The sequence below is a fragment of the Macrobrachium nipponense genome, chromosome 6 (genome assembly GCF_015104395.2).
Source record: "Macrobrachium nipponense isolate FS-2020 chromosome 6, ASM1510439v2, whole genome shotgun sequence".
NCBI lineage: Eukaryota > Metazoa > Arthropoda > Malacostraca > Decapoda > Palaemonidae > Macrobrachium > Macrobrachium nipponense.
Window position 1 is genome coordinate 126,396,477 of NC_061108.1, and position 14,511 is coordinate 126,410,987.

Genomic DNA, 14,511 nt, shown 5'->3' on the forward strand with positions numbered 1-14,511 from the left:
GTAAGAGACAGGCCTAGACATTAGATGCACAGTTGATGTGAATACCATAGCACCTCGGCGTAGGTGACGATGGCAAGCCAAAGCAGCAGCCATTGCCTGTTCTTTCAGGGAATTCTCTCTTTTCTCACAAATAGATGCACCACATTCTTGTCACAACCCTACCTCTCTGCTTTCACTATAAAAATGACCCTAAAACCCTTAAGAACTATACGATAAGACTCTTATATAGTTACCAAGATGGACGTGAACGAAACAAGCATTTAGGACCATGTAGATAATGGTTCTGATTACCTTGAGGTTGATGTGAATCTACTATAGTAATAAACACAGCGTCCCAAAGAGCTTCCGCCATGTTCAGTGCTACCACCTCGGAGTAAGTAATGCATAGATAACAAGCCTAAGTAGCACCCAGGAAATGTAAGTGCATAACTGAAACCATAAGAAAAAAGTAGCGATTGGAGAATGGAGCAACTAGGGTGGCAGTAAAGAAAAGCTGCAGAAGCTCGGGAAAGTTATGAAAGTGTTCGTTCGAGGCTGAAGTTGCAAGTGGATCCTAGAGACACAAGGTCAGTGGAAACCAGGAAGATGGTGGGGCAGTAAATGGAAGTGGTTGACTCATATAGTAATCTAGGGATAGCGGTAAGATGAGGAAAAGCTGAATTACGAACTATGTGAAGCAAGGAAGGTAGCAGGGTTTGAGCTAAAGTTTGAGGATAGATAGGGATTGCTTACGAAAGCAAAATGTGGAATGCCTGAAGGGACCACCCGAAAGGCTTAATCTTGTAAGCATGGAAGTGAAAGTTTATGTTGAATAAGAATGAAAGATAAAAAGTGGAAAGTGATGTGTAATGAGTTGAATATTTCATGTAGTAGTGTGTAGTAAGAGGGGTCTAAAAGGAGAGGAAAGTAGGTACAATAAACAAAGGTAAATAGGTTAGCATAGGTGACAAGATGGACCAGGGTGTTGTGAGATCGTTACGCGGAGAAAACAGGGTAGAGGGTAGAGACGTATTCGTGAAAGATACTGTACAATATTCGTGTGTGTATATCTGTGAGTGCGTTTAACTGAACAAATAAGCCCAAAAGGTCCCACAACGCAACTCAAGTTATATGCACAATCATTCTTAGTTTTCAAACACAACGCTGAACACTGAATATCCACCCACTTAGGTTAGCACTCCCTATTCCCCGAGTGAAGGAGGACCAACGCCAGATCATCCTAGGTCGGCCAGGTCACCGTGACCCCAACACCACCGGCTTCGATGACCTGGCCAGGGCAATAATCATTTTGTTCGACCTCCTCTTGGAAGAAGACGAGACCTTGATAATAAGAGGAGTTGACCTGGTCTTGGACGCTGGGGAGTTGAACTTCCAGCACGCTACGCAAATGTCGCCTCCAAAGATCAAAATGGTCTCGGTTCTGACCCAGGTCAATATTTATCTTTTTCTAATTTTAGATTTATCCTCTTCACCACAAAGATATTTTTATCATGTTGATGAATTTATATTATTTCGGAAAGAAAAGTGAGTTTACTTCTCTTCATAGATGCATATAAATTCTGTAAGCCTCCCGATGGGAAGGTTAGAATTTGGAAAATCTTTTCATTATCGTCGTAAATTTTCAGAAATACACCACTTTTTTTACACCTCTATGAGTCTTTCTTAAGGCCTGTCTACACTAGGATACATGTTTGCAAACAGTTTGTAAACTGCTTGCAAGCACTATTTCCTGTCCAGACCTCAGCTGTCGTCAGGATGTTTATCGGTGCAGTAGCCTATGTATTCTATTTGGCTATTTTTAGAAAAAGGAGCGTGTCATGCTGACTTGCCTCTGGCGGAATTGAAAATAGATACATACATACGTACATAAATATACATATAAACATATACATTGTACATGTATATATACATATATGCATGTATACATATGTATATATATAAACACATACATACATTATACATGTGCGCATATACATATATACACAGAATCACTAGAGGTTTTCCATTCTGGATAGGAAACAAATATACGGTAAAAAGCGTTTGCGAACTTTGTTTCCAAGCAATGTTTCTTAGTGTGGACAGACCTTTAAACATTGCTGTTATTCTGTATTTCGGGTGTCAACTACAGCAGATAATGATACCCCTATGTTTAGTTAATATATCTAGAAATGTATCTGTGCACATAAAGATTTTTTTCATCGTTATCTTACATGCGTTATATTTAGTAATAACAAAGTTAAAAACTCAGGAATTAAAGGAGTGTTGGTTAACTCAGTCAACATCACATACCAACCGATGTTACTAGAATCTAGCATGTTTGTAATGTTTTATTTTGCTTTCGTTATAAAACACGACCAAACGCCATTTTTACAAGATTTAAGAATGTTCCGCCAAGTCACTATGCACAAACTATCTATGTGCAGTACATAATTGGATCGTTTTCTCTGGTTACTAACTATTTTCGTTTGCTGTTTGTTTTGGGGACAAATATCTCGCCATTGCCTTGTCAATGCATGGAATGAATAATATCCATCTTAATTAAGTATTAATAGAATTAGAGTATTAGAAAATACTAAAATACAAAAAATACACTGTACGATAACTTACACACCACCGCCGGCAGCAATCAGTGTTGCCAATCTCTCTCTCCATCTCTCTCCTGTCATGGTATGACTTATACTCTTTTACATTTTATTTCGGTAGGTCTTTTTAGCCTTTCATTATTTCCTAACAGATGTCAAACTTCTTTGTGGTTTGGCAGTAAATAACACATAATTCAGACTGGTAAACAATGGCACTTTGGCTGACGCTCAACGAACGCAAATCATAACATTTCGTGACGAGCTGAATTCCTCTTCGTTCCACTGACTTGACAACGTGAAATTGTAAATTTGGCGATGGCCTTTCTCAACTGCGCCTTTACAACGTTGTACGTCTGATTTTGGTTGTTTTTCACGAGTAAATCGACATGATGTTCAAATCACAACATATACTATTGTAATGAATCCAACACACGAGAAAGGGGCCCGGAAACCAGCTAAATTAATTGATGTTTCGATTGTTTACAATTTTATTCATGTAAGGTGATACTAATGATATGCAAGTCGTAGATAACCAGTCAGTACTATTTCAACTACAAGACAATCTATATTATTACTTAGGCTCTGTAAGCATCAGCTGGTAAAATGTACAGGTCCAATAACTGTATTATTACACAGGCACTGTAAGCATCTGTTAGTAATGCTGTTCTCCTGAAAAAAACAACCTCCTTTAATTCCTGTTTTTTTCCGACAGATGGCTGTACCACACAGTACCAGTCGCTAGTCACTTGCTTAGAACAGTTCGATGAACAACCGAAAATGCATTCAAACGTCTATAATTAAAACTCATATGGCGTATGACTAATATCTGGAAGTCACTCTAGCTCTCAATAACAAACACTATAGGTAGTCAATAAAAGTTTTTAGTTTCTTGTCGTACACACACATATAATTATATGATATATATATATATATATATATATATATATATATATATATCATATTTAATATATACATATATATTACATATATATTATATATATATATATATATATATATATATATATATATATATATATATTAACCACCTACCCACGGCAATTTTTTACATTTACAAATATTAAAGCCATAAATGTCATTAATAAACATTGGATTCACGATGCCTTGGGAATAATTTACGACCGGGGGGGGGGGGGGGGGGGGGGGGGGTGGGGGCAGGGAATTTTAATCGACAAGTGCAGCATCTGCTTCAGCCCTCAGGATTCGAACCTGTGCTTTCGGTTTAGATACAGCAACAAGCAGTAGATTTCGACCACTCTTACAGTATTCCAGGGGGAATTAAGGTCCCGAATGGAGCAGATATACTTATTGGCTATAATTACTCTTGTGCAAGTCATTTGCATAGAATAGCGAATTCGATATTAATGGGTATATGTAGCTTAATAATTGTGCAAATATACATATATATATATATATATATATATATATATATATATATATATATATATATATAAACGTGTGTGTGTATGTGAAATGGTAAGCCACAGATATAGTTTAAAGCAGAATTCACAATATTCTGGGAGTAATTTACATGCAAGGGGAATGATAACCGTGTGGTTAAAGTCACTGTCTACAATTGTTTTTTTCAATCAGACAATGGTTCGTATCCTGGCTGGCGGAGAATCAATTATCAAATTATCAATTATATTTTCCCTGGGGGTGAAAGTTACCAGGCTGTATAGAAAATTCGATATTAAACAATGTAGTTGCTTAATATTCAAGAATAAAACAGTCAAGTGTATAAAGGACAACATTCAAGTGTGTGTGTGTGTGTGTGTATGTATGTATGTATGCATGTATGTAGTATGTATATATATATATATATATATATATATATATATATATATATATATATATATATATATATATATATATATATATGGTATATATATATATATATATATATATATATAATATAAATATGTATATGAGGAAATTGTAATAGCCACAATGCCCTCTTAACCTCACAAATTCTTTGCTCTTTTTTGGATACGTTTGTCACTACAAAGCCTTGAGCTCCGACTTCAAAGAAATTGGAAGAAATCATGAATGGCCCCGTGATTTCTTAACATTCAATTCCCTAATGATGCTGAATATATTTTCCAATGAAATCTTAAAAACATTAACGGGAAAACAATTCCGGTATCCGCCAACGCTTGACCTCAAAAGGAAAAAATAAAAACTAATTTCATGGCGTGCGTCGAATTCCGATGCATTTCTTCACGAACCCAAAATTATCCCTTTGTTACTTTGTGACATAATACTGAACCGATATTGTTTGTAAGGTGTCTTTATGTTGCATGGAACCAGTGGTTATTCAGCAACGGGACCAACGGCTTTGCGTGACTCCCGAACCACGTCGAGAGTGAACTTCTATCACCAGAAATACACATCTCTGGCCCCTCAATGGAATGACCGAGATTCGAACTCGGGGTGGCCGGCAAAGACCATACCAACCACGCCACTGAGGCGCTCTGAACCGTTTCTTATTATAACCTTAAATATTTCAGGGGACACTCTCTGTAGTCATCCGGTTGGTAGATTAAAAAAAAAAAGACTCCATCTTATCCACAATTTATCTAAGTCCCATCTTGAATTTTAACCACTGCTGTTTTAAAACTTATCTCATTTGTCTATGGAATAGAATGGTTTATAGAATTTAGGCCAAATGCCAAACACTGGCACCTATGAGGTCAATTGGCGCTGAAACGGAAATTGACAGTAAAAGGTTTGAAAGGTGTTACAGGAGAAAAACCTCAAAGCAGTTTCACTACGAAACAATTGTTAGGAGAAGGTGGACAGCAAGATGAAAGAGAGAGAATATGAATGGAGGTATAGTAAAAGGAATGAAAAGGGTTGCAGCAAGGGGCTGGAGGAACGCTGCAAAGAACCTAGTGATGCATACAGTGGACTGAGTGGGGTGCACTGGTGGCACTAACCCCCTATGGGGATTGTGTGTCTATGTATTTATTCGATAATACCCTCAAGACTTGACTGACTCTTTTTCCACTGCCTTCAAATCTATAACTCACTCACTCACTCACTAACTCCACTGGCTGCGGGCCTCCATGGCTCTTTGCCGCTGCTACAAGAAGCTTCCAACGACCACGGTCCTGTGCAACATCCCACCAATCCCCTGAACCATCCACTCCAAGCTCTGTCACGTCCCTATTTATTTTATCAGACCATCTCATGTCTTCCTGGAGGTCGTCTGCCCTCCGGTTGTCCTCGAGTAATCTTGCTTATTAGCCTATCCTCATGAGCCCTGGCCACATGCCCCGCCCACCTCAGTCTTTGCGCCATAATCGTGCCTGTTATCAGGGGTACCTCTGTCATTTCCCTCAGTTCATTATTATGCCTTCTTCTCCATTGCCCCATCTCCGCATCAAAGACCGGTCCACATATCCTTCTAAAAATTCCATTCTCAAACACTTCCAACCTTCGCTCCAGATCCTTTGTCAGCCTGCAGGTTTCGCAACCATACGTTAACACGGGTCTAATAATGGTTGTATAGGCCTTCACCTTTGTTCTCCTTGATAAGGTATTACTAATGAGCACTTTGGCTAAAGCCCAACTACATCTGGCTGCTGCTGCTGCTATTCTTAATTTTACCTCTTCCTCAACTCTATTTTCAGCTGTAACTGTTGATCCCAGGTATTTGAAGTTCTCGACCGCTTCTAACTCCATATTTCCACACCTGATGTTACCCAGTATCCTCTCCTGCCTTGAAACCCTCAAGATTTTGGTTTTAGCCTCATTTATTTCCAGGCCAACTTGATTTGTAGCTTCTCTAAAAATGCTCATTTTTCTATAAATTTCCTGGATGTTTTCACCACAAAAGTCAATATCATCTGCATAAGCTAATCTATCACACATAGCCTCCCCAAGATGTATTCCATTACCCTGTGATGTTTGTCTCATGACCCATTCCAGCACTAGGTTAAAGAGAATTGTAGACAGTGCGCATCCCTGCTTTAAACCATTGTCAACTTCAAAAAACCAATTACTTCCCCTCCAATCCGTACTCTGCTTCTCATATTCCTGTAACATATTTTTGTTAGGCGTATAAGCTTCTCTGGTATCCTGAATTCTCTCAGTATCCTCCACAATGCCTCTCGTCGTATACTGTCATAAGCCTGCTTAAAATCTATAAAGGCATGCCAAGAGTCTTTATCATATTCCCAATATTTCTCAAGAATCTGCCTTACAATAAATATTTGGTCTATGGTTGATCTAGATGTTCTAAACCCTGCTTGGTAATCCTGTACTATGGTCTCACTGTCTCTTCAGTCTATTATACAATAGCTTAGCTACAATCTTATATCTGACAGTTAAGAGACAAATGCCTCTATAATTTCCACATTCCGTTCTATCACCTTTCTTGTGAATTGACACAAACAGTCCCTCCTCCCATTCCTCAGGCATTTCTTCTCTTCTCAAAATTCCAATCACAATTTTTGCCATTCCTTCTTGTAGCTGTCTTTCCTCCATGGTTCAGTAGTTCTGCACTAATTTCGTCAATGCCAGCAGACTTATTATTCTTTAGGTGATTTATTATTTCTAGAATTTCCTCTGTGGTTGGATCCTCAACATCCTCTCTCAATATAATTTCTCCATTTTCCCCAGGCTGTTCAGGAAGAGTTGTTCTATTTAACAAGGTTCTAAAATGTTCTACCCATCTCTCTTCAATTTCCTCTCTATCTACTAAAGGATCGCCATATCTGCTGCGCACCATTCCTAGTCTGGCCTGGTATCCCTTCATAATTTTATTTATACCATGGAACTCTGCCCTCACATTTCCCCGCCTGCTGTTGCTCTCAACCTCTTCCAACTCCCTATCGATTAGCATTCTTTTCTTCCTTCTGTTAGTGCTAAGATAAGTATATCATAGTTTTACCAGACCACTGAGCTGATTAACAGCTCTCCTAGGGCTGGCCCGAAGGATTAGATATTTTTACGTGACTAGGAACCAATTGGTTACCTAGCAACGGGACCTACAGCTTATTGTGTGATCCGAACCACATTGTATCGAGAAATGAATTTCTATCACCAGAAATAAATTCCTCTTGATCCACGTTGACCGAGCCGAGAATCGAACTTCGGACCACCGGATTAGTAGCCGAACGCGAAATGCACTCGGCCAACGTGGAACTTCTGTTAGTGCTGCATGCCTCATTTCTTGCCTCTATATATATCCTTCCCCTCTCTGCATTTCCCCTATTCTCTATCCATTTTAATCTTGTTTCTCTTCTTCTTTGGGTTGCCTCTCTGCATTCCTCATCAAACCATCGCCCCCCCCCCCCCCCCCCTCCGTTGCCTCGCCCTGCCAACAGTTCTCTCTGCTGCTTCCAACACTGTAGGTTTTACCTGGTTCCAACTTACATCATCATCCACCTCTAATAGTGCAAATCTGTTCTCTACTTCAACTTGATATTGCAATCTTGTTTCCTCTTCCTTCAGTTTCTCAGTATCTATCTTAGCTGTTTGTCCTCCATTCTTTCTCTTTGTTGTTAATTTTATACGTATTTTTGCTGCTACCATGTAATGATCTGAATCGCAATCCGCTACCCGGTATGCTCTCACATCCATCAGCGCTGATCTAAATTTCCTTTTGACTAAAATGTTATCAATTTGATTGGTTGTATTTCCATCAGGTGAAAGCCAAGTGCCCTTATGTTTTTCTTTGTGTGGGAACAGAGTGCCTCCCACTACTAAATTGTATTCTGTGGCTAGTGTTGCCAGTCTAATCCCATTGTCATTACTATTTTCATGTAAGCTGTGTGTGCCTATAGCTCCTGTAAAAGCTGCTATTTCTTTACCTACTTTAGCATTCATATCTCCCAATATTATCAGCATACCGTGCCCTGGTACTTTGTTTAAAATCTCCTGAACTTCACCATACCATCGATCTTTGGTCTCTTCTTCACTGCCCTCTGTAGGGGCATGCAATGTTATTACTGTGATTTTAAACCATTTAGCAGTCATCCTTATTCTTGCTATCCTGCTGCTTATACCCTCAAACTCCACAACAGCAGTGTTTATCTTTTTACTAATATAAAATCCAACTCCCTCTTCATGTCTTCCATCTTCTCGCCACTATATGACCCATTTGTCCATCTCACACTTCCCAACTTCCAGCCATCTAATCTCTTGTAGGGCAGCTATTTGTATACCATATCCCCTCTGTACAAACTTCGTACATTCCAAGTAGCAAACTTTATGGTTTTTTTCCAGCTCATGATCCTATTCGTTCCCGAGTCATCAACAAGTGGTCCAGGCCTATTCACTTCTTGTACGGTTTCTGTAACAATCTAGGTTTTGACAGGAAAGGGTTGTTAGCCCCTCCCTAACCTTCCCCATTTATCCGGGCTTAGGACCGGCACAGAATCACATCCATGGCTGGGGTATTTCAAATCTATAACATTACACTTAACATGCTTCATCTGCCGGAAGGATACTCTATGTTTGTTATTCAGCAACGGGACCAACGGCATTACGTGACTTCCGAACCACGTCGAGAGTGAACTTCTATCACAAGAAATACACATCTCTAACCCCTCAATGGAATGGCCGAGAATCGAACTCGAGGCCACCGAGTGGATACTCTATGGAGTTTGTGAACCTCAAAAGTTTCTTCCCTAAAACAATGGTCCTTGTGTTTTAATCATTTACTTGCATTTTTACATATTTACCTATTTATCTACTTATTTATTCGTTTGTTATTTTATTATTCTTTCTCATAACTGCTCTTCTTAACAGTATTTTCTATTGCCTTCTGTTACTTCTTTCAAATGAACGCCATATTCGCTGGAAGCTGGAATTTCCAGCCAACGAACCGCGTGGGCTTGTTCCATATGAATAGGGTTCATCTTCTGAATCATAATGACAATAATCACAGACTTTGCACTATCCATGCTCAAATTCATACTTTGGGAAGGCTATGCTACCTTCTTGTTGCCAGTGGAGAATTATCTTCACCTGCCTTAGATAAGGTCTCTTATTGCATAAGCAAGACATTCATCATCGCTGTGCTCTTTATTTTATACCTAAAAGCGAAAATGAAGCTTGTTTTTTAAAACATTTTCGGCTTCTTTGGAATACGGAAGATGATGAGGCTGCAATCGCCCATTAATCTATTATCCCTGGAAAATCACTCCAAGGAGACGAGGTCCTTAACCTGTCAACTTTGTTTGCAGGTCTGTTGGTTAACAGATATGCTAAGATTTTTTCATTTGACTCTTCCCCAGGATACAATTTTAAAGTTTTTTTTTTTTTTGTCTTCGTTTATTTTTTATAAATTTCCAGCCTCTTGAGATTAATCAGGCTCATTTTTTTTCAAATTAAAATACATTTACCAAAACTGTGACTACTTATGATGAATGCTCTCTCTCTCTCTCTTCTTTTTCAAGTACTGTTATTTCTATTTATCTTAGTAAGGAAGGCTCAAATGAGGTACATGAAATTCGACCCCGACTTAGACCCTACGATATACTCAAGTCCAGTCATCAGTTTGTACATTACGGATTTTAATTCATACGGGAAGCTGGTTGATTGCAAAGATTCAAATTAAGTTTTATTGTGAAAAATACAGAGTTTTCTCTAACTCGTCCACAACGATGCGGTATTTGAAATTCAAACCTTCAAAAATAGATTGTTGTGCAGGTTTATGCAACCTTAGAATTAAGTTCATGTAACTTAGTTTCTCTAGACAGGTCCCATTCTAACCTTTTAATTAGAAGAAAATATATGTGAGTGTGTTTAAAAACCCACACCGAAAAGATAATAGGGTTTAAGTGAAAAATGAATCTGAGCGGTACACCAAAATAAAATTTAGGGATTATATTATACGCATTACACTTCCGTACTATTTATTAGTATCAATTATGGCAACATAAATTACCAAATGACTGAAGAGTGCTATTTCTCTTTATTGACACTTCAACCTACTATATACAGTGTAATAAAACAAGTAATGTGGATATGAAACATTTCGAGCTGCTCAATAAACTGATTTACGTAGTTTGCAGTAAAATAGAATTATTGAAATAAGCATCGGACATAACATGATAAAAAAATGAAACTTGATATAAAAAAATGAAATACTGAAATATGTAATATATTTTTGCAGTGATAGTGCGTGCTGTATGGAATAAGCTTTTATTTCAACGGCTGTTTTTCTAACCTCTTGCCTTCCTTCCCCCAAAATTCTTTGAATGCACTGCAGGAGGGCTACCCAATGAGACCAAAGGGCCTGAATTACATCAATACGCCGGCAGCCTTTGACACCGTCTTCAATATCTTCAAGTCGTTCATGAAGGAAAAGATGAAGAAAAGGGTAAGTGAGTCTCAAATGAAGGGAAAGATGAAGAAAGGGGTAAGTGAGTCTCAAATGAAGGGAAAGATGAAGAAAAGGGTAAGTGTGAGTCTCAAGTGAAGGGAAAGAGGAAGAAGATGAAGGAAGAGGAAGAAAAGGGTAAGTGTGAGTCTCAAGTGAAGGGAAAGAGGAAGAAGATGAAGGAAAAGAGGAAGAAAAGGGTAAGTGTGAGTCTCAAATGAAGGGAAAGAGGATGAAGACGAAGGAAGAGAGGAAGAAAAGGATAATTCTGAGTCTCAAATGAAGGGAAAGAGGAAGAAGATGAAGGAAAAGAGGAAGAAAAGGGTAAGTGTGAGTCTCAAATGAAGGGAAAGAGGAAGAAGATGAAGGAAAAGAGGAAGAAAAGAGTAAGTGTGAGACTCAAATGAAGGGAAAGAGGAAGAAAAGGGTAAGAGCGAATCTCAAAATGAAGTCTAGAAGGCGTGTGCTCAGTTCAGTGGAATGAACTCACATACCCAACAAACGATCATACTTTTCAAGAAATGCTAATGGCATAAGACACCATCTGGATGAGTTAGTCGAGTGTTACTGATAAATAACCTGAACTTCAGAGGCATGCTAAAATTACATCTGTGATTTATGGAAAGATATAGCAAATTACAAGAACTTTCAGGGTCTAAAATTCTTTTGGCACGTTTTGGCATTACGTACACCCACTGTTCAATAGGCTGAATAATTTATAATTTTTATTTTTATTTATTGAGGGGTGTTCCAACATTGTGCTTTTGAGATAGCTGTCTTGAGAATCTCTTGACTTGTTTATTTTTATCTTAAAATGTCCCCATTTTTTGCTGACTATATCAAGTTAAAAATAATCGTCAATGTTTACTAATGCTTGGTCAGGTATTTGAATAAGCTTTTTCTTATTTGTTAAACTGAAATAAAAGAAGTATCATTTTCGACCCACATGCTTTACGCAGGAATTATAATAATGCGTAAGTCTACACATTCCCGAGTCAAATAACTAATTTCCTTTTATTTCTTCGACAGATTCACATTCACGGCAGTGATTTGGAGAGCCTGTACAAAGAGGTGCCAAAGGAATGCCTTCCTGTCGAGTATGGCGGCACTAATGGCACCATCGAGGAAATCAAAGGTAAATACGATAGCTAGGCCTATACCTTTTTTATGAAAAGAAATATGTTAGTCATTGTGTCACATTTTTCTATATTGCCAAATGAGTTTAAGAATACACTTTCTTTCCGATGAATACTAATGAATACTTGGGAAATTAAAGGCAAATGAACACTGGCAAAAGGTTCAATTGTAACTCTATTAGCTGATATGAGAGTAAGCAATAAAATAGGTTTGATAGCAGTTGCATATCTTCGTGATATACTCTAGAGCAGCGTTTCTTAAAGTGTGGTCTGCGGACCCCTGGGGTCCGTGGGATGTTCCAAGGGGTCCTCAGGATAATGTGAGGAGGAAGGGTTGCTGTTAAGTTCACTAAAATTTGTGTGCAAAATTGCAAAATTAATAATGTTCTGAAAGTTATTTTAAGTGAAACGTAAACATTTATGTTGAAGATAAGCCATTAATGACTAATTCAGTAACAATTTTAGTACCAAATATTATACCCTAAAAACACTTTTAATCCCAAGATGGAAAGTATCATAATAAGGGGTCCGCTACATGAGTCCTTTTAATATAAGGGGTCCGCTGCATGAGAAAGTCTAAGAAACACTGCTCTAGAGCCTTGTAAAGCACCTGTTACTCACCTAAATAAGTATACAAATGACGAATGCCTATTCCAGTTATCCTGTCTTTACATTATAGTAAAATCCCACGTAAAATATCTGGGACTATATCCACAATGTTGTTGGATCCACTGACCAAAAACTTCCAATAACTGTTTCCCATTCCAGTTTCCAGTTTTCCCATTCAATAATTAAATCTTTGATTTCCAGACTACTGGATCAAGAGAGTTGACGCCCGTCGTGACTGGCTCCTGGAAGACGAGAAGTACGGGGTTGACGAGTCGAAGCGTCCTGGAAAACCCAAGACAACTGTTGATCTCTTTGGCATCGAAGGGTCCTTCAGGAAGCTCAATATTGACTGAGAGATTAACGTCAATAGGAAATCACTCAAATACTGTCAACCACATCACTGATTCTTTTCTGTTAATTGTTATGCATAAAAGGATATTAAATATTAATTGGCACAAAGATTATTTCAACTTTGTCCTTTGCTTCAATTTACATCATAGCCAAGAATGTGCATATTCTGTTGCGGTTCACAAGGGTTTCCATATCAATAACTGTGATGTAAGTGAAATAAAACGAGATAGCATGTCGTTTCGTTACTTAAAATCTACTGTCTGTAACGCAGGCATAAAATCAGACCTTTGGAGAAGCACTCAACAAGAACCAATCTGAATAAAAATGTTGGTTGATTTGTTAAAATTACTTTTAACACTGCCCAAGAGAGAGATGCCTCTTCACCCCCTATTCAACTTTAAGCCATTTAAATGCAGTTGGAAAAATTGTGGTTTCTGCATATAACAGGCCATTAACCAGTACAAAGTAAAAAGGTCATTCAACTATTCCATCAAATTAAATTTCACTCTACCATTCCATTATACACCCCAACTTGCTCTTCTACTGATATCCTCCCATTCCACAATATGTGCATTGTACCCTGTTAACTTCTTCGACTTGTCTATTCTAGGACTGTCTCCTCTTTCTTCTACCATCACAGTTGCTCAGAGATCCCATGGGAGTTAACTTCTTCCATTCTTTCACCCCTACCCTTTATTATTCATCACTTCATCTCTTACTCGCTATTTATCCTCTTATACTTTGGCCAGCATCCACTTTCAACTTTTTTTCATTTAAAGTTAAAATTACCTAAAGAGACCGCACATTCCAAGTCCTATTCCTCATTATAAAACAGACTTACATGTACAGCCTTTGATATTTCTCTTACTTCTTTCATCACTCCAACTAGATAGCAAGAAGGTGTGAGCCATAACACACCCATTCCTAAGAATTACACCAAAATAGTCTCTTTGTCTTTATAGTCATGTGCAAGCTTTGCCTCCATGTAGAGGTTCTGGTTCCATACTCATTCTATCAATAGTTTTCTGGTCTTTATGATTCATATAGTTTTCCGTTTACTTTCAACCTTCCCTTAAAACAGTACCATAGTAAACAATTTATACACAATCTCACTTCCTTGTCTTAACCAGCAGTCTTATTCTTCTACAAAAACTTGTCACTGGCCTCAATTTCTCAACAATAACGTTTCCTTGTTCTTTTCGAGATTTGCCAAAAAATAAAAATTATTGCTCCATTGTTTATGCATCCTCTTTTGTAACCTTGATTCTTTTATGAATTGGAGATTGTTCCCCAAATGTATTCCTTGGGTACCTTTTCCTCACTGAGACCACACCAACATCGATCAGCTTGTATAATTCAGTTTATAATTAAGATGTTTTGAGTACACTAATTTGTTTTCGAGGTTTTATCTTCCTTTGATAAAGAGTGCAGACAAAAGAGTACTTAAGTGGGTCAGGTGGTTCCAGTGACTCATGACCAC

At 38.1% G+C, this 14,511-nt stretch overlaps 2 protein-coding genes across 17 annotated transcripts in view; one reads left to right on the forward strand and one right to left on the reverse strand.

Moving 5' to 3' along the window:
* LOC135216151 (retinol-binding protein pinta-like) overlaps positions 1 to 13,139 on the forward strand; it is a 63,061-nt gene extending 49,922 nt beyond the window's left edge. For 11 of the 12 annotated variants that reach the window (XM_064251260.1, XM_064251261.1, XM_064251250.1 and 8 more), the window contains exons 5-7: positions 10,825 to 10,935; positions 11,965 to 12,070; positions 12,882 to 13,139. In XM_064251260.1, the coding sequence (XP_064107330.1) occupies positions 10,825 to 10,935; positions 11,965 to 12,070; positions 12,882 to 13,033 (369 nt within the window). In that variant the 3' untranslated portion in view covers positions 13,034 to 13,139. Of the gene's footprint in view, positions 1 to 1,170; positions 1,430 to 10,824; positions 10,936 to 11,964; positions 12,071 to 12,881 lie in introns of all 12 variants that reach the window. The other variant, XM_064251252.1, reaches the window with a different exon arrangement.
* Positions 1 to 14,511, reverse strand: part of LOC135216148 (receptor-type guanylate cyclase gcy-15-like) — a 97,167-nt gene that overhangs the window by 71,121 nt on the left and 11,535 nt on the right. The gene's annotated exons all lie outside the window — the stretch shown is intronic.